General features: G+C 42.0%; 2 protein-coding genes across 4 annotated transcripts in view; one reads left to right on the top strand and one right to left on the bottom strand.

The window, feature by feature from the left end:
• Positions 1–2,115: 2,115 nt before the first annotated feature.
• The window catches only part of LOC143371112 (uncharacterized), a 381,457-nt gene continuing 363,450 nt past the window's right edge, over positions 2,116–20,122 (top strand). For 2 of the 3 annotated variants that reach the window (XM_076816011.1, XM_076815995.1), the window contains exon 1: positions 4,401–4,535. In XM_076816011.1, the coding sequence (XP_076672126.1) occupies positions 4,503–4,535 (33 nt within the window). In that variant the 5' untranslated portion in view covers positions 4,401–4,502. Of the gene's footprint in view, positions 2,158–4,400; positions 4,536–20,122 lie in introns of those variants that run through there. The other variant, XM_076816002.1, reaches the window with a different exon arrangement.
• On the bottom strand, positions 2,800–3,592 carry LOC143371277 (uncharacterized). Its single transcript, XM_076816248.1, has 3 exons — positions 3,435–3,592; positions 3,214–3,372; positions 2,800–3,031 (listed from the first exon to the last, which is right to left on the bottom strand). The coding sequence occupies exons 1-3, from the start codon at positions 3,496–3,498 to the stop codon at positions 2,940–2,942; spliced, it is 315 nt and encodes a 104-aa protein (XP_076672363.1). The 5' UTR covers positions 3,499–3,592; the 3' UTR covers positions 2,800–2,939.

Below are 20,122 nucleotides of genomic sequence, written 5' to 3'. Positions count from 1 at the left end.
GTGCTTTCATCCGCGCCACGGCGTTGGCATAACGGCGTGCACACGTTACAGAAGGAGGCACAGGCCGCCGCGATCCTGCGATCCTGCGCGCCACCATCAGGTGCATCCCCGGCTGCCGTGCCGCCCTGCAGGTTTAAGCCACCCTCACACCGGCCTTTACATATTTCATGCGGCCAAATGTACGACCGTTCCGCGGAGCTACGTTTTACCCTCGCAACCGCTCCTGCAAGACAGCCTCCGCGTCCGAGGTCCTCTGGATACGTGCACTCGCGTTCGAAGACAGTGCTGGAAAATGTTTGTTAAAATTAGAATTAGGAAGAGGCCTTGTAGATGTTGCAGTTTTTAAATTCTTTACGGCTGGAACCGGATTGCGCGCTTTTATACACCCTCGTAATTCCAATTAATAAAGTCCTCGGAATTGCTGACACGAAACATCGCTGCTTTGTTGCCGTGGATCAGTAAAACTTTGACGATCCATTCGAACGCTTTGCGGGATCGTAAAGGGCAAGACGTCTCTAGCTTAAACCGCTGCTGAAGTTCCAGAAACGCTATACCCCGCGTCGACATCAGAATTCCATTTTGCTTCTAAAGGTAAAGAAAAGGTAGAAAAGAAGAGGAAATAGGATATAGTTTCAGTCTGTAGTGGCTCGTGTCTCGCATGTAAAACAGCGACCCCGCATCCCTCGTCACGTTCAATTAAACAATCTCCACGGTGGCCCTGCATTCGAATCGAGAATTCTCTTGGAAACGTTCGTGATCCATGTTGGCAGGCGACCAACGCCACTGGGCCTGACGGCTAGCGCGAACTTCCTGAAGCGTTTCAGTAAATGCAAAGAGCCCCGGCATTTGCGCGACCGGTATCGGGCCAAATGTCATCCCGAGCGGCCAATAGACGCTCGATAAATGTCACCCGATTCACGTTATATCCCGCGTTTTGACGCCTCGCGTTTCCTTTTCGTACGTAAACTATTGTAAATCCGGGCGAGTTCGACGTGTCCCTTTCACGCGTCCACACGACCGTTTCGCAAACCGTCCTATCAGGCCGTAGGACTTTGAGCTGACCTTCTCCAGCCTCTTTAGCATATTGATTAGGCGGCGTTTTGGTCCACAAAGGCCTCGTAATTGTAACGCTATACGCACACGTGCAGCCAGCCATCAGAAACACCTTCCTGGTACATGACGAGAACGTTGCTGCTTCATTTGGCGTAAATAAACGGGTTAAGTATAGATCCCTCGTCTTGCGGATATTTAGTATGTTATTCTTCGTGGTTATTTACGCTAGATTCGTTGTACTCCTCTGGTTAGATTGTAAGAATAATATTTCAACTTCTGGGAACCTCCAGCTCTCAGCTACAGTCGAGACAAAAGGTATCGGTTGCTGAAGGCTACCGAAGATTTATCCCTACTATGTCGTTTCCCCACTTCACTTCGACAATCTTCTTCTCTCTCGCTTCTTTACGAAAATCCGCCTTCTCTGTCTTTCGAACAGAGAGAAACTGTCATGGCGGCCGGTTCACATTGTTTGGGCAGTGTAGTAGAGTGTAGTCCAAGTGATACCGTTTTTTTTAAAGTGTTTCAGTTGGATTTAGTGGGTGATTACGCGAAAGCTTCTGTATTTACCTCGATTTACCAAAGAAGAGTAAGCTGAATCTATTGTTCATTGCTAACATTATATTGCACAAACTCAATCACAATGAATTCGTAACTGGCTTCCCGCCATTACCACGAGTATTTCGAATGAAGCGAAATTCTCTAGGTAGCGATAAAATCTGTTATCTTACTTCGCCACGGAAAATTCTGTTGTTTTCGTGCAGACTACCATAAACAAAGTCTTTCATTTTTAAACGCTTGATTCTAGTGCACGACACGTCGAATGCTGTTTTCTAACGAAACTTTCAAACGAGCATTATTGCACAGGTCGCGATAAACTGTTATTTTTCAACGCTACTTATCTAAATCTTTCGAAAATCTTCTGCAATAGAGAGATTAATTAATAGTTTTAAGAAATTTCTTCCTATTTCGATACACTTATATGCTTCGTTTGTGTGCTTTTATTGCAGATCTGCATACATGGTTATGTCTACGTATAACTGACTGCAACAGCCTGATCGAGAATGACGTCGTTCAAACATGCCTCATCATTTGAACTTACCGAAGGTATTAGAAGTTTTCATAATTAAAAGTTAAATTTACTGTTCCATTTACTGTTCCACAAAAGAAGTTTTCACATTACAATAACTCGATTTTTTCACGAATGAGGGTTAAACAAATTGTATGCTTTAATCATTCACTTGAACATGTTGCTTTCTGCTAGCATAAAGTGACCATATATTTTCTGTTCCAATGCTGAACAAGCAAGCAAGCAAACAAAAAAAGAAAGGTTAACAGATCCGTGATGAGATCTGTTCCGTAGTTTCTGAAGCATTTACAATATATTTAAAAATACATACTTGTGATTATAAAGTGATACATTCAAGCGAAATTAAAAATATTTCTTTTTTCACAACAAAAAAAGTAGAGGAAACAGTAACTTTATGCCACTGCAAAAATGTAAAAGATTACATGTCCAATCCGGGATACTTTTCAATGCGGGACAAAGGGCTCAAATGCGGGATGTCTGGTCACTTTATACTAGCACTTACCGAATCTTATGTTTCATGGCTGTATAAATTTCTTTCATTAAGTACAACTGTAAGCAAACTGTACGATTCACAAACTTCACAATTGAAAACAGTTGTTGATAAAGTAATGTCACAAAATTTGCTTGTTCTTTCTGACCGAAGAATTGATAAGACATAATTATGTCTCGTTCCGAACAACGTTTATTTACAGTACTATACTCTTTAACTTTCATACATAAAGATCTTCCGACTACAACGTTCCACTTATAATATACATTACAATAGCTTATGAATTGGGAAGTATTACGTTCATTTCATTTAAAAATATACATTTAACGACGTTGGCTTCTCTGGACACAATGTTTCGTCTTTCCTAATGGTTGCAACTCTGGGATCGTCGGGCCTGAAAACTGAAATTTACCAAGCTTTAGAAGATATGATCAGTTTCCATGGAAACGGTTGTACAGAGTTGTAACGATGCAGGCTGAATTCTTATTTAATGCGTTACAGTATCAACGTAATCCTCATGTACTGATAGGGTTGCATAACAACATAACCTAACCAAGCTACAGAAATTGGAAGGCCTACTCACTGGGTGGTATCATATAATACTTTGGCGGTCTATCATCAGCATTCGTTTGATAAAATGACCATCCCATCGTGCCCAGTCCTATGACAAATAATGGCATAATTGCCATGATTTCTGGGTGATCATCCCAGCTTTTATTCCAGAAGTATTTCACTTTAACTCCTGCAATATCGTCGGATCTATGATTAATTTTCTTCCATTTCGCCTGTATTATCATAACGTACCCAGTGGTTCGCCCCACAGTTTTTGAAAATCTTTCTTGAGTAACATATCTCTCAGAAGCCTCATTTTTGCGGATTTAGTTAGCTTGTTCGCAACCTGTACACAGCAGAAACTAGCAGAAACGTGAAAGCCTCTCGAGTGACAGTGATGGGATTGGGGACGGGTTTTCACGCGCATGCGGGGCGTTTGCAGTAACGTATCAATGTTGGGGCGCAACTAATATGTGTAGTGTTATTGGCGGGAAAGCAACAGGGTGATAGAGGTACCCCATTTTATCGAAACTTGCACTATACTGATGCTAAAATCGCTGCGCATGCACGAGAAATCTCATCACTGCTTAAACTCGGGGCGAGCTAACAATTCGATCTAACGCGCGGGTAATTCAAATGTGTGCAGTAGGAAAGACACTCGCACTTCTTGATATTGACACAGTTGAATTGATCAGACCTCGCTTGACTTAACTGCTACTGCCTTTCTAGCATCTTCTTTTGCATTAGCAGCAATGAATCGTAGTTCGTTGCAGGGGAAAGATCGATGAACATTTTCCAATCGAGAAAATGAGAACGCTGCGGCACAATAAATCTGACGATACATGAATGAAACATGGTAGATTTAGCTATTTTCTTTATCGACAACATACACCACTCTCGTTTAACGTTAAATGAAACATCTTTCATTCACATTAAATTAAACGATCATTTCTTTTGTCAATGAGAAGCGTCCCTAAGAATGCACTCCTAAAATATATTCTGTTATAAAATATAACAGTTCGTGTGCAGTGTACGAGTAAGAGAAGCTCTTCCAGTTCGAACTCATAATTTCAAGACACCTTCAAGCATTCGACCATCTAGAATTCCCATCGAAATTCGAAATTTCATTTAATCGTCGATTGAAACTACGCCTGCGCTGCATCGGTCGTATCGTGACGCCATCTCGCGACCGGCGTAGCAAGTCACAGCCAAACGACAGTTATGGCCGCCATCGCGAGGCCTTTAATTAGTGACAAGTGATTTAGAGGGGTGTTTTTCGCGTTCAGTGTTAAAGGAATCGAACACGTTTAGCTGGGGTACATGGCACAGGCCCTTGGGGGCCTCGACAGTTGGGTGAGTACGTGGATCTCTTTAAATCGAGCGGCGTGCACGCGAGGAATTAACAGTGCGCGCGGCTACTTTACACCCCTGTTCCCACGCACGACTTTTTGCATTGGTCTCGCGAAACGATTCCGTTGCTCCTCGACGCTGTCATCCACGACTCTGTATCCCTTCCAGTCCATCGACATTCACGGCCGCCGACGAACGGGGCTTGTCCACTGTAAACAGACCCGTCTAGACTATTCGGAACATGCGCTCGCTCCAATTATGTCATTCACTGTTTCCCATCGATAACAAGTTTTCCCGAATGGGTTTTTTTCGCGCGTATGCCCGCCATCTTGGTCTCCATAGAAATCAAACGGGATTGCGAACGAACTGTCTCTGGCGCCGAATTTCGACAAATGTTTACTCTATTTTGGGGTTAAGTCGGGCCTCCCACATCGCTGGACTTCGCTCGAAACCATCGATAACGTTCGATACCCTCGTGGTTGCTCCGTCTGCTGTCAGATGACTCCACGTGTACCAGCTTGAGCCGTATACCAGTACTTTCGAATTTTAGCATAATTCTTTCAGTTGTGATAGAAAGGTCTTTCACTTTGTTGGTGTTTGTTATCGAATTGCTAAAGATAACGTCCCATTTAAGTAGTATTTTTAGCGTGTGCGACCTTTGAGTCGGCGTTGTCCACTTTATATTGGCAAATACACGTAATATTGATAATTAATATTGTATAAATTATTATTTTCATTTATGTCAGTCATATTAGGGTATCACAAAATCACTTGCCAGTTTGAAGAGGGTAGCAGGCCAAATATCCGGGCACATTGTTTTAATGCCATTAGCGTTCGCTCGTTTACTTTGGAAGATAGTAGATATTGCGCAGCCACCGAATCGTTGCAAAATTGCACACTAAGTTGCCCGTGAACAATCCAATTTGCCAGCGTTGTGCGGGTGACATATGGGCAATTTAGCCGGGCTTCTTTGAACGACACGTTTCAGAATTCGTATATTACGCGCCGCGCGGAACGTTAGCTGAGATTCTTTGATATTTACTGTCAAACTCGCAGAAGCGAAATGTCGCGCGACACGGTATTTTTGTTTCGCGGCACTGGTGCCAGCAACCGTTCATATTTATGAAATACTTTTGTCTTGGCCGGTCCGTCGAAGCCATTGAAAATGATACGCGGTTTCCCTTAAATTTCCTGGCGAAAGGAAGACACCCCGCCGTCGGCCGAGTCACGTCCAAATCGTATCGATCGTAAAACGGGGCGAAATTATTTTTAGACGAAATTTTCGTCGATCCACTGTGGCAGGGAACGTTACAGAGCTACGAAACGCGGAACTATTTTAAATACAAAAGAATACCGTCGTTCGGATAGCTTTCATCAAGCTCGACGATTTATGAAGTCTGCGGAACAGAGGTTCTCAACTTCCCCGACTTCGCGATGTACTTGGGTAGTAGATTCGTTATTGAGACATTTAAACAGAATGGAGTAGAAGTTGGATAGAAGCATGGAGAATAAGGGACGCTGCTTGAGAACCACTGTTAGGAGGTGTAAGACGAATTGAAATGATATTTGGAGATTCAGAGCACGGTTTGTAGGAATGAATAGACATAACGATTGGAATTCAATAATTTTTAATTACGCGAATCTTCACTATACAAGGTGGCACGAAAATCCCGTTACGATTAAAGGATAATTTAATAATTCGCTATCCAGGATCGTCGAAGTCGGCTCTGGTGTTCCACAGGGATCTCACTTGCGACCTCTGCTTTTCAATCTATTTATAAACGATATTGGGGAGGTACTCGAAATTTGCAAATATCTATTATACGCGGATGATTTGAAAATATACCACAGCTTAGACAGCCCGGATAGTACGCAACTGATACAAAACGACCTCAATAGACTTCAAACTTGGTGTATTAGAAATAAGTTACTCTTCAACATATCCAAATGCTGCATATTTTGATTCAGTTTAAAAAAGAACACAATGACATATAGCTACACTATTAATAGGGAGACTGACACCAGTTAATAGTGTAATTTCGAAATATTGCATGTCAGGGGCTTAAAACCCTTGGCCTTATCAATAGGATTTCGAGATACTTTAAAGATATAAACACAATAAGGATGCTGTACTGCTCCCTGGCTCGCTCTATCTTGGAGTTCAGCTGTATAGTATAGGCTTCATATTATAAGAATTACGTTGCATCAATTGAGAGAGTACAACACAAGTTTCTTCGCTTGGCGGCTTTTCGAGGAGGCTATACTTTACCAATTACGTGTCATAATTACGATCCGATGTTAACTAGACTGGATCTTCTGTCGCTCGAGAAACGACGTGACATGTACGATGCAATGTTTGTGTACGCGGTTTTGCGTGGATGCGTGACGTCTTCGGTTATCCTCGAGCATTTCAAATTTGATGTACCTACCAGGGAATTAAAACAGCATGCCTTATTCTATCTCGAACCTCATCGTACACTGTTTGGGAAATTTTGTTGTGTTGATCGTATTTGCAGACATGGCAATAACATATGTAACTCTGTGGATTTATTTTGCGATATACCAGCTGAATTTAAGAGATCGGTTGTGCAAACTCTGCATTCTCATTCTCGTCCTTAATATACTTTATTTACTGTCCTGTTAATTTTGTCTCTTACATGTGCATAATTGTACTTTACTAAAGGGTTTTTCTTACTCGTGAATAAATAATAATAATAATAACAATAATAATAATAATAATAATAATAATAATAATAATAATAATAATAATAATAATAATAAAAATAATAATAATAAAAATAATAATAATAATAAAAATAATAATAATAAAAATAATAATAATAATCTCCCTGCTTGTAAGAATCGATCTCAACGATGTGATTTTGGAATTGACTACACACAACTAATCAAATTCAAATAGGTACATACGAATTCAGACTTACCTACGTAACTCCAATTTAATTCAAGTCTGACTTGCACATAGTCTATCCATCACGTCATTGACCACCCCTCGTTAAAAAAGTAATCTACATCAACAGCATTAATCCCCTAAAAAATTATTTCTCACATTCTTCTCTACTTCCACATTTCACCCATTTCCCTCACAAACAACCCCGTTGTGCTCCGATCATCCACCCCGTGCACCCTCCATCCCATCTCTAGCTCCAAACTACCATCGCCGTAGAATAATTAAATCTACTACGCAGGAAAGTAATTGAAGGCGTAAAAAAGCGGGGCTACATACCGCGATAAATCGTCTTCCGCTTAATTGGTCAGTTTTTTAACCTCCTCCCCCCCCCCCTCGGCTGTTCGATGCGAATAGTTCGACGAAAGAAAGGAGCAAGAATTGACATTGATCGATTCGCTGGAGTCGCGGGGATGGTGGGTGGGGGAGTTTCGCGATAATTACAGGCGCGTTTCTTGCGGCGCTCGCTGGACGAATTCTGGCCGAATGTTGGCCGCGATCTCGCCCGTTTTCGGCCCGTCGCACTGCGGAATTTTGGAATCCTCCGCGAAAAAGCCGCGCGACGCGACTCCGTGCGACAAAAAGCCACGCTCCTGAACTCGGGCGACACGTGCTTCGACGGGACCACACACGTGGCAACGAGTTAAACGGCAGCGCGACGCACGGTTCCCGTGCTCTCTTTATGTCTTCCTTATTTCTTGAAATTTTTCTGATCGCGAGCTCCCCTGACGGCGCATCCCCGTTCCTGGAACGGGACCAGGCTCCCCTTCGATTCCACTTGGGTCGTTTCTTTGCTACCGCGGCAGCTATGCAGCTGTGAATCTCTCGATGAGATCCGATCAAACTTTCACGCATTTTTAGCTTGGGAAAGTATGTAGACTATTCACCGTGTCGATCAATCTTCACGGTGTATTGTATTAAATCGACGAAATAGTTCGTTCACTTTATTCAAGCATTATTGAAGAACATATTACAAGTTTTTTTTTAAAATTAAAAAGTATTTTCCTTGGCTATTCTTTTGCCACGTTTCTGGTAAAAGTAGAAGTACCTAGGTGTAGTAAAAAAAATACATCTCGGTACACCATACATCATTTAACAGTGAGCGAACGAACTTTAGAACCGAGCTAATATTTAGAGTGCACTTGCAGGGTGATGGATGGGGAGGTGAAGAAAATTATTGTAGTAAATTGTGTTTCGATGAAACAGTGGGAGAAGTGTTCTCTAGTTTTAGAAGCTATATTGTTTCAATCTTCGATGCGATACAGTATTGTAGATGGAAACGTTAATGAAATTTATCAAGTACTGTAAACGGAGGGAACATTGGCATGTTTTTGGAACATTTTGCTATATAATATAAAAATTATCATTTTCGTAAACGTTTTATATAATATAAAAATTAACATTTTTATATAATATAGAAACTAACATTTTTATATAATATAAAAACTAACATTTTTATATAATATATAAACTAACATTTTTATATAATATAAAAACTAACATTTTTATATAATATAAAAACTAACATTTTCATATTATTATAATTTTAAGGATACAATTTTTTCCTTTTTCTTTTTAATAGATGTTAAATACATACCAATGTTCCCCCAGTTTACGGTATCATCTAGTGAGAGTCCTTCGCAGCTCCTCTGATTTAAAATTATCCACTTGTTACTGCTCCCGTTGCTCCACGATCCTTCGCAGTCTTTGCCAATGCGTTCCGCCGACCTCTCGAGAAACTATAGCCAGCACGGCTCGTTTTGCATTTCCACGGGAAGTCTAGGCGGTCAGCTCGAGGAACAGAGATCCTCGGGTAGATACGTGCACCTATCTGTGTACGCTCGCGTAGCGAGTCGAACTGATTTATTCATGGCCCTACCCACGCGGTCGCGTTCGCACCTGCACGAGTGTCTTCCTTGTCAACGATAAAATCTACGCCTGCTGGCGTTTGTCCGATTTCCTGATTCACCTTGCTGCTGGTGATTCTCGAAATTCGTACCGATGTCTGCAGCCTGGGATGTAGAGTGCATACGAAATTGTTAACGTTTCCGAGGTGTCTTCCAGTCGGGATGATATTTTCCTCCTCTTCCTCGATCATAATAATTTAAAGGTAGCGATTTTTCCTTGAAAATACAAGTACAGATCTTCGTACAGCCTTCTTCAATTTTTCTACTATATTTCCCTACAGGATTCTGCAAATTCTAATTCATAAAAATTAAAATAACCCCTTCTGTGAAAAGAAATTAATATATCAAAAGTACTCTACATCAGTGTCGTACCCAGGATCTAATTTTGGGGGGAACCAAGTTGAAGGGATAAAAATATTTTTACTGCAAATTCAATAAAATTCATTAGGTGAACATACAAATTTATTTAAAAAATAAAATCCGGTTCTCTTTTCTTTTTACAAAGCTCCTTCTGTAGGGGGTGTCCCCGGGGGCGCCGCTGCTCCGCATACTACCAAATACTGCCTTCAACAATTTTTCAATTTTCTTCCTTCTCCAGCAGGTGCAAGTACCAAACATCTCACACCCCTGAATTAATAAGTAAATAAGTTCAACATGGATTCTGTCGATGAAAGCAAAGAAAATGGTAGGCAGAATTGACCACTTCGTATGTCGAACTGTGCTCGAAAGAATACAATGTTTCGAATACACGTTGATCGGTGTGCAGCGTGTAACGCGTTACCGAACTCTTTGTTAATTAGAGGCCGGATTTACGATGTAACAAGGAAAATCCGAGACGGACAAATCGTCGTGGTCTTCGCGGCTTGGCAAGCGACGCCGGTCGCCGCGAAAACAGTAGCAGAGAGGAAGGCGCGCGGCGGGAGAACGACGCTGACCCGCTGCAGAAGAGAATTGTTTCTGAAACGGCGCGGCTTCGTGAACGGGCAGCCGGTGCTCTGTAATATTTAGGTTGAACTAGACGGCGCGCGAAGCAGACATGTTTCCTTCATCCAGCTAAACGTTACGCTGATAAATCTCGTCCGTCGTCCTGTAACCGCTACTGCTTATTATTTGCACGTCGTAACGCTCGGTCCGCGCCCGAGACTCAACAATCTGTAGCGCGCTTCGTCGCCGACGATAGTCATCGGTGAGCTTGATGAATGAAAATGCACATCTTCTGCTGATCGACGTCGCTTTTAGAATTAGTTTCTATTTGTCATTCGATTTTTTTTATCACTTCTTAGGTGCGACTTCGGTGTTTCTGTTTGAGTCAAGGGCTTTTATTGAGGTGTATAGAGATCCAGGAGAAGTTGTTTTATGGTTTAAAATTTGTATATAATATACTAATTATTGGGGATGAATTATCTGCAACTTAACATTCTTCTGTATGTATAATGGGTGATTATATAAAAAGAAACTTAAACTATGATCCTTCTGGTATTCTTATCAGAATGATACAGCAGAGGTTTCGTCTAAAAAAATATCTTCCGTTGAATGAACCCTTTGTTAAAATATAATCTTCTTCAAATTAGAATCCTTCAAATTCCCAGTCGCTTTAACACTAGATCTACCAAGGGGGTAAAAATGACTTGTTTGGCATTTCATCTAATCATTACTCATTCCCAGTACATTTTGTTTTCTAAAATTTTGTATGACTTTTTCTAAAATATGTAAATAATTAATTCTGTAAAATTTTGATCTTTGTTTTTTTTTCTTTAAATTTATATGTAGTATACCTACATATACCGAGATGGGTCATTCTAATACCGTTAGAGAGTACATAGCTCAGAAAGGTTGGCACAGGGCAAGGCTCGAATGAATTTGGTTCCAGCGAGTCCAGGGGGCCTCGTCTTGCCGAAGCGCATATGTACACGGTTTTGGCGACGTCTAGGGCCTCAGGGTGTACGATGCATTAAATCACGAAAATCGCGCGAGCTGCCAAAACGACAATAATACTCGCCGGTGCACACTCGGCCTACGTGTCTTCTTGCTTCTTGTACGGTTCTCGCATAATAATGCGTCAGAGCGTAATCTGTGCCAGCCGCCTGGCCACTGCCAGATTCAAAATACGTAAGCGTAACGCGGGACGGGGAGATGTCCGAGGGCTTTGCGCCCGCCCGCTCGCTGCTTGTCGCAGCCGCCGACCGATAATGTATACGAGTCCCGTTTCGGCTTTAATGCCTTATCCCGAATACTGTTTCCTCGGGCGAACCGTAATTCGCCATCCACGATGCCACGAAACCGCGTACAGACGTCCCTCTGGCGACGAGTCAAGAATCGAACTTCGCTCCCTCGACTAAATCGATCATTTGTCTTTTTTGCTAATTGCATGGCTGCGATTTGGTTACTAGTGGGAATGTTTATTAGGTTTTATTTTTTTAAGCGGTTATTGTAGTATTCGTGATATAAGAAACAGCAAGTTCGGTGTCATAATTATTGTACCCATTCAGATATGACTATTTTAGTGCTAACTCCCAATTCAGAATTAGCTTTGTTGAAAGGGAATATATACAGATTTCCGTGGAGCTAAAATGTCGACTGCCCAATTGTGTTAGGAATAATTGATGTTAAATTTAATTGAAAGTATGAATTAGTCGATTAATCGTATTAAAATTTATTTGGAGGTTTAAAATTAATATAATTTCTGTTAAATTTAATTGAAAATATAGGTTATTTGATTAATTATGTTCAAATTTACTTGGAGGTTAAAAAATTAATATAATTCCTGAAAAATTTAATTGAAAATATAGGTTATTTGATTAATTATGTTAAAATTTACTTGGAGGTTAAAAAATTAATATAATTCCTGAAAAGTTTAATTGAAAATATAGGTTATTTGATTAATTATGTTAAAATTTACTTGGAGGTTAAAAAATTAATATAATTCCTGAAAAATTAATATAAACCTAAATCTTCATTATTTCCTGCTGGATATTAAAATTACGTCAACCTTGCATTATTATCTGACCCTCGCTTCTGCTCCAAAAAGCCTTCAACAGCCACTGCACTTCTACCCCAATTCAACCATAGTCCTATGATAGTTGAGTTCATTGCTAGTTCATTACCAATAAAACCCAATCTAGCACATATGTATTACAATTTTCACTACTTCCCACTCAATTCCACGCTCACAGACACACCAGTAAGCTATGTCTGTCAGTAAACTACCGACTCCGCTGTCAGTTCTCAGCAGAGGAAGAACAATTTGGCTGAACGTGCTGCCAATCAACGTCAGATTTCGCGCGAATACCTATAGTATCATTTTGGTGCAGGTTGATAGAGGGGACTGAAACGGCGCTTCTAAAGACAAAGTAAAAAAGCACGGTCCGCGAATGGCGCGGAACCGAGCTCTCGCGGTCGCCGCGAACCACGAGAATGAAGTACTTCGGTGCCAAGTTCCGGCGACTGCCAAATTGAAGTCGCGGGCGAAATAACGCGGCCGAAGCTTTTGCGCTCGTCGTAACGCTTCCATCACGCACATACGTCCGTCCCGCTTCAGCCACGCTAGTTTATCCTGTTCCCCTAGAATCTACGTGGACATCAATGTGTACGTTTAATTTACGCGCGCGAATCTTGCCCCGCACGCTCGATGCGACTTCTGGCACACGTTCAGGCGGCTGAAAGAATGCCCGCTGACGGAAGATTATTTTTAAATCGTCAAACGTTCGACGAGGAAATCTTCATTTGCTCCGTCCAGGCGGCAGACAGTTTTTTAGTATCGAGCTAGGGGGAGAAAGAAAGCTGGATGGTCTGGTTCGTTAAATCGGTGGACTTGTTGGTGGAAAGGACGATGAAAAGTTCGGATTCGAATTCTTAATTTAGTAGTTCATTAACATATCTTTCTTTTTAGAATTTCTAAAAGAAGGTTTTGTCTCTCTGTCTTTGAATCTAATTCTTGGATATTGAATGTTGGGCTTTGAGCTGCTTGAAGCGTAAGGGACAACTTATTTTAAATGTCAAGTTTAGAAAGAAGGAAGCAGGGAGCATTGCTAGCTTGTGCTTAAGGTCTGTTTGATAGGTTGATAGGTTGACCGATTGGTCAGAACAAGAGCAACTAGCTTCTCGAGGACACTGATTGTGAGAGACTACCCCCCACCAAACAGGAGAGTAGCTTTAACCCTACAGTGCGTACGTAAATTAAAATTATACCATTGCACACGTTGGGCCTTGCATGGATTATTTCCAAATCTAGAAATGCATGGATATTTTGAGAAAAAAAATTTCTTAGACTACACGTAATCTATTGCATTCAATCTTTATTAAATATTTAATAAAAAACTGAAGTACTCAACAATTATCTGTTTAACACTATCTAAGTAGTATCTACGAGTCATCGTTATCTGAATCTTTTTCAATATCATGAGAACTGTGAGCCTGGCATACCCCACGTGTGGACTGTAGGATTAAACAACAATTAGCTTTTTTGCCAAAACTACAAAAAATGAATGTGCCGCATTGAAACACTTCGAACTAATGTGCCACAATTAGCAGTCACGCGTGCGTAGCGAAAGCCGACATAAATTCATCGAGGCACGAAAAAACTGACACGTCGATCCCGAGAGCCGCCAGCCAGCAATTCCGAAACACAATGTTTAGCACGGTTCGTTATCAGGACAACTGTAATAGACATTCTTCATCGAGCAACAGGTGCGACACCGCGTATATCATTTTGATTAGAGCATCGCCGTGCGTTCGTCTCGCGCACCCTAGGAATTCTCGAGGGAAAAGCTCTTGGCTCGGCGCTGCTGGTTGTTAACAAAACTTCGTTATAGTCACCTCGAGTGCGCGAAGCTCGGATCCGCTCGCCCGTGTCTTTCCCCCTCGCCTCTTCGCGTAACGACCGCTCGCTTTGTGCCGTCCCCGATCGTGATTTCGGCCCGTTCGTGCTAATTTAATCCTTTGCTGTCAAAGTCTCCATGCGATCGTCGAGCAATCGCCTTCTGGTGACGTCGTCTCTTGTCTAACGATCGAACCTATAATAAGAGACTTTACCGTCGGGAGGAGGATGGTTAAAGGCAGTTAATGTTCGTGAAACGACTGTGAGGTTTAGAAATGTTGGAATACGAATCTTGGAGGAAGAGTTTATGTATAACATGGATATCTTAAATGGCTGGGATTAATTGGTAAGTACATTAAATAAATGAAGGGGTAAATTCAAGCCTCTTTCTAATCATTCAATTTGTTTATTTTAATTATAAAAATGTATTACACCATGAAAATAAGTGTTCATGTCTCTAAGTTATAGATTCCCAGTACAATTTCTAAAATATTGCAAAAGTGCAATATTTTAGAAATTGTACTGGGAATCTGTAACTTAGAAATATGAACACTTCTTTTCATGGTGTAATAGAGCATAAAAGGTTGAGCAATTCTTGTATTTAAATTTATGTTCTACATAGGTAGGTAGGTACCTCGCACTGTTAGAAAGTTATATTTAAAAAAAACGAGAAATCGCGATGACGTTAAGGGCTGACTTAAAGAGGCTTCAGAGTGAATTTCCGCAGAATGAAAAAATTCACACGAAGTTTCATTCAAATCAGAATCGTCGGCTTAAGAAGTTTCCTTATTAGTTATACAAGCTTATAGACTGGTCCCACGCCAAATCGATCCCTTTTTGAACTCCATGCCAGGGATTTTGTTCAAAATCAAATATGATATTGGCATTTCCTTATTTCCGCTACGCACTCTGGTGGCAAAAATTAAAGCAGTCTAATCGGGTTAGCTGTCACATGTAAGTAATTGGCAGTATCGGGAATTTCGACTGTTTGATGATCGATTTTGTAAAATTTAACAGACATTATTGAACTGTTTCAATACTTGTGTGACACGAGTCCTGTAACGCGATTCACCCGATTACAGAGCTTACTTTAGTGGATGGCGCTCTCACAGTATTTCCCAATAGTCCACGTGAAATTAAGGAGCGTTTAACTCACCATTTTGCTGGTTTCGAATTTATTTAAAACATACAAGTCCTCGAAGTTTACAATTTTTGCCTATTTCTACGAAACCGGACTGTACTCCCATAAATCTTTATCTCGGAGAGCATTAATCGCATTGAACTCATTCAGTGTAACCCCACACGTTTGATTTTTAAAAGCTATGTCCTTTCCCAGCTCGCAGCGCGCCGACAAGCACACATACGCCGGTTATCGCGGCTCGCCGTGCATTATCCCGGCGTCGCGGCTAATTACCGATAAGATCGATAGCGGCAATTATTCTAATCGGTTTTAATTGAGACAGGCCGCTCGCTCCGGCGAGCAACTGGAGACAAGCGTGGTTTCGTGGCGCGGATAACGAGCTGCGTCATGTAGCGATCAGCTCGAACGGGAGTCGGGCGGAGATAAGCGCGATTCGGAATCGCTGGCGGGTTAGGCGGCGTCGGGTGGCCAGTGGCAAGGGGCGCCCGTGGCTGCGACGCGGCTAGAGCGGCGTGATTAATCGGGATCGTTAATTGTTTAATTGGTCGATCCCCGATTAGCAAATTGAACGTCAGGGCGGGATTTATGGGGCGAGCGGCGCGCGTTAACGGCGAATTCGGCCGGTTTTGCTCTTGTTCGGTTCAGTTGTTGGTGTCTAATTCAGGACCAGCCGGCGGACTTCGCACCTGTCATCCTCTGCCAAATGTCTCGAATCATTAAAGCAGAAAACGTGAACGTTTATGTTAAAAGTATCCGTAGGAACGGGCATAAGACCGCCACTTGGCAGCCTGTCCTGCTGCCAAATCCTTTTTCCCCGCCCCCTCGGGGACGGTCCTACGGGCGTCCGCTTAATGACTCGTCAAATCGGCCGTGCGTTCGCGCGTCAAGAATTAGCTCCGGTTTAAGTACCTGTTTATCCACAGCCACCGCTGAAGGTTGGCCGTTTCGTAACCAACGTTGGGCAATCGCCGGTTGAATCGGGCTAGACTGTCACGAGGCGCTTAGCAGCTCGGGGATCCCTTTGCGGTTTCCCTTGAGGGTAGTTAGCTTGTATAGTTAAGTGGAATGGGGGATTATTCTGGTTTTAACACCGGGAGTACTTCTGATTACCGTGGAGCTGCATTGCCGTTTAAAAGTAGGTTTTGGGACAGCTGCTGTGCTTGCAGAAAATCGGATATTTGGTTCAGATTGCATACTTTTCATTAGTTTTAATTTAAAATAACATATAAAGTAAAATTTGTCAGAGTTCTGCGATAATATTTGCAACGTTTCTCATAATTATTCATAGTTTTTTTAAAAGACAGGAACAAGGGTAAAGTGATAACGGTAAAGCGATGAGTGTAGTTTCTTCGGTAATCGTGTATAGAGTAGCATAGGTATACGAGTCAATTCGGTAGCACAGGTGATACCAACGCGCAAGTGTTTAACCGTTTGATGTATTTAGGAATTTAGCAACTTTGCGAGTCGGTGTTGGGCCAAGTTGGAGGAACTTCACTTGTCGTACAAGGTGTCGTAGAAATAGATGACCAAAACCTTGTTCGCTTATTCTCCATGCAACTGAAAGTGATACAAGATCGTACGATCATATTTTTACAAACACATTCTGATAATCTCAGACTGAGATATGAACACAGAGCTTCGGAAAAATGCTTTCCTTCACATATCAACATGCACAGTCATTGCTACGCAACGAAATATCCACCTACCTTACCTGATCACAAGTACCGTCATTGTAAGCCATTACCGCGTAGAAAATGATAAGAATCCTATCTCTATCAATATTCTTGCAACACTTTGTGACGAACAAAAAATCTCAGGAAGCAAACATTTCCACGCACATAGGTAATTGTAGGTACTACCTTTTATTCATTCATTAATTTTAAATTCAATCCCTCGGACAATTTGAACGCTCAACGTACTGTGTGTGCGGAATTCCTCTATTTCCCATCTCTTAACCATAGTCGCTCAACGCCTGTAGGCGTTCCCCGCACAGACCGCCTGCAGCGAACGATCACATATAGTCATACCACCTAAAGGGTTAATAACACTAGCCTTCTTATAGAACCCCACACTTTACACCTCCAATTACATAACAAATGATGTACATATTTCTGTTACCCCGATTTCCAATCACAGTAAAGAGGTACTATTATTATTATTGTTATCCCGAAGTCGAGTAGAATAAACTCCCACAATTTAGCCACCCCGTATATCCCTCGGTATAGAGTATGTTTCGCGAACACGGCCGGCCGCCTCTATATGAATTATCTTTGAGTGGTTGAGTTATTGCATTCTAGCGGCGCGATTCTCGAAATAAAGACGTCTCGGTCAGGGAGCAGGGAATCTCGCCTCGCGACAACGCATTTCCGAAAATTGAAGTCGCGATGCTCTCGGGCCTATATTAGAGAGGCCGCGCACCTGTCCGCCTTCGTCAACGGCTAGTCCAGATTATTAGCTTCCGAGTGGCCGAGCCCCATCTCCGATTTACACCCCGTATGTAGATAAATTGGCCCGCCAGGTGGAAATTGCCCCTTTCGAGTACGCTGGAATGCCACTCGACTCTATCGCGAACCAATCAGCTGGACGTTTCGCCCTCTCGAACGCAACCTGGAGCGAGCAGGAATTTCGAAAGGATAAATTTCACCTGTACTCGAATTTTGCATACCATAACGAAGTACGTGTATTGTTTACGCGTTTATTGGTCACTGTAATACAGAGTTGGCTACTTCTGTTCACGAGAATCTAGCTTTCTTCTCTACTTTGCTGATATTCAAGTGAAATCATAGGAATTTCAATGTGGCGAGAAGGAAAAAGAAATACAGAGATTTGAGATTATCTCCGCGTACCATTACATGGAATCTTTCGCAATACTTACGTAATATGAAAATCTCTGCTATTCGCTTCAGAAATCTACAGAAATGAAAGTAGAGATATCCCTCAAACGCTTTGGCCTTCAGAAAGTAGATTCATCAGCCATTTTAACAATTTCAAACTAAAATCCAGCGAATTAATAGCGAGTCTCCTTTTTGCAATCTGAGATAAATTCGTCAGGTTCAAGGCGACTCCACAACTGGATCATAAAATATTCCAAGATTCGTCTGGATGCTAGCGGAATGACTTCTGTATGACGCAAGCCCCTTTTGTTCCGGCGAAACGCGTTAAAAATCGGTCACGAGACCGTCGTCGTAAACAAGCATCGCCGGCACGAGAACCCGAAATAGTTAAGCCGAATTCTCAGACCAGCGTCGGCTTAGGCGCTCGTCGTTGCCATTTGACAACGCCTACGCGTCCGCCGCGACTGGATTAGAATTCACTGGCAGATTTAGGGCCGGTTTCGTAATGGCGATTAAAGGCACTTCAAGACTCGCAGCGGTAGCGCGATTAAGCCGAGACACGCGAGCTATCCAGCGAGACGGTATGCACGATCGATCTTCCGTTTCGATGCGCACACGGCGAAGTTCTTGTTAAATCCAGGAGAGTTGCGAGTTTATTGAAGACAGGGTGCTCGGAGAAAAACTTTATTCGTTTGTGCAGGGTGCATGGAAATAAAAGGGATGAAAAGGGAGCAAAAAGGTTTCTATAAGAAATGTCTCCAAAGTTTAATGGTGCAAATTTTTTGTATCGATACTGTATTCATAATTTTTCTTTTTCACCATCCTCTCAATGATAGAATCGTAACGGTGAAATGTACGGTGATAAAGGAGGCTATTTATAAAAGTATTGTGATTATTATTTATGTTATTCTGTGGTTGATAAATCTAAAATTTAATAATTACGATTTAAAATTTAATAATTAAGATTTTGATAAATGATTGCTCTGAGCCTTTGATGCTCCCCAAATATTTCCCTTAAGGAGGAAATATTTCCAGAGACGCTCTGTGTGTACTAAATCTTCTGATACCTACGAAAATAATCAAAATTAGTGGAAAAGAGTCAGTTTTATTCTAAAACAGGGAAATATTTTTTATCACTGAGATTGACGGAACTGATGGGTGCGAATCGGCCTTAAGACTCACTGGACTCGAATAATTCAGCGACTCGAAAACGATAGGGCGGGTGTGTCCGCGGGGAAACCGGATCGTGAGTGGCGTACGAGTTTCCAATTCCTCGAGAACGGCGATCTTTACAGCGTTCACGATCGCCCTGGCGGCAAAGGGACGCCGTGTAAACGCATCACGCGGACCGATCCTAATGATTTCCCTTTTGGAAGTGAACGCCAGGCCGATTCGCTGACCAGTTTGTCTCGTCAGACAATAACGACGACGCTGGCGGCGGCGGTCCGTCGCAATGAATTCTAATTACCGCGGCAATTCCCTTGGTATTTATGATGACCGAGTTACAGTCCCGCTCCGCAGCCAGCAGCGATTCTCTTCTTTTTGCGCCAAGTCAAACGGCTGGAATCGTTATTGCACGGTGGCGGGTTGTTGGGGAAGTTTGATTGGGCCCTCGTGAATGTAACTTGCAAATTTCTTCGTCGCTTATTATATAAGCTGATTTCCAGTTTTGCGTTTTATGGGGAGCCTTTGGTGTCAGTGTGAGGCAATTTGAGGGGCGAGGTGGATTTTGAAGTTGTATTGATTGTAATTAGATGGGAATTTACTGTTAGTTTGATTTAGGTACGGGTAAGTTTGAAATCGGGGATCCTTAAGGGGTTGTGCCTATCTTTAAGGTCTGAAAACACAAGTATTTTCGGGAATTTTTTTTTTAAACTTGAAGACTTTTTTTAAATAAACAAAATGGAAAATCTGAGGTTTATTTTCT

Source organism: Andrena cerasifolii, chromosome 1 (genome assembly GCF_050908995.1).
Source record: "Andrena cerasifolii isolate SP2316 chromosome 1, iyAndCera1_principal, whole genome shotgun sequence".
NCBI classification, from domain to species: domain Eukaryota; kingdom Metazoa; phylum Arthropoda; class Insecta; order Hymenoptera; family Andrenidae; genus Andrena; species Andrena cerasifolii.
The sequence above is the reverse complement of the archived record's forward strand: the minus strand, read 5'-3'. Positions and strand labels throughout refer to the sequence as shown.

Coding starts and splice junctions, on each gene's coding strand:
- LOC143371277 (XM_076816248.1), bottom strand. CDS start 3,498: ATGAGGCTTCTGAGAGATATGTTACTCAAGAAAGATTTTCAAAAACTG. Junction 3,373..3,434: donor ACTGTGGGGCGAACCACTGG/GTACGTTATGAT, acceptor ACGATATTGCAG/GAGTTAAAGTGAAATACTTC. Junction 3,032..3,213: donor GTATTATATGATACCACCCA/GTGAGTAGGCCT, acceptor GGTAAATTTCAG/TTTTCAGGCCCGACGATCCC.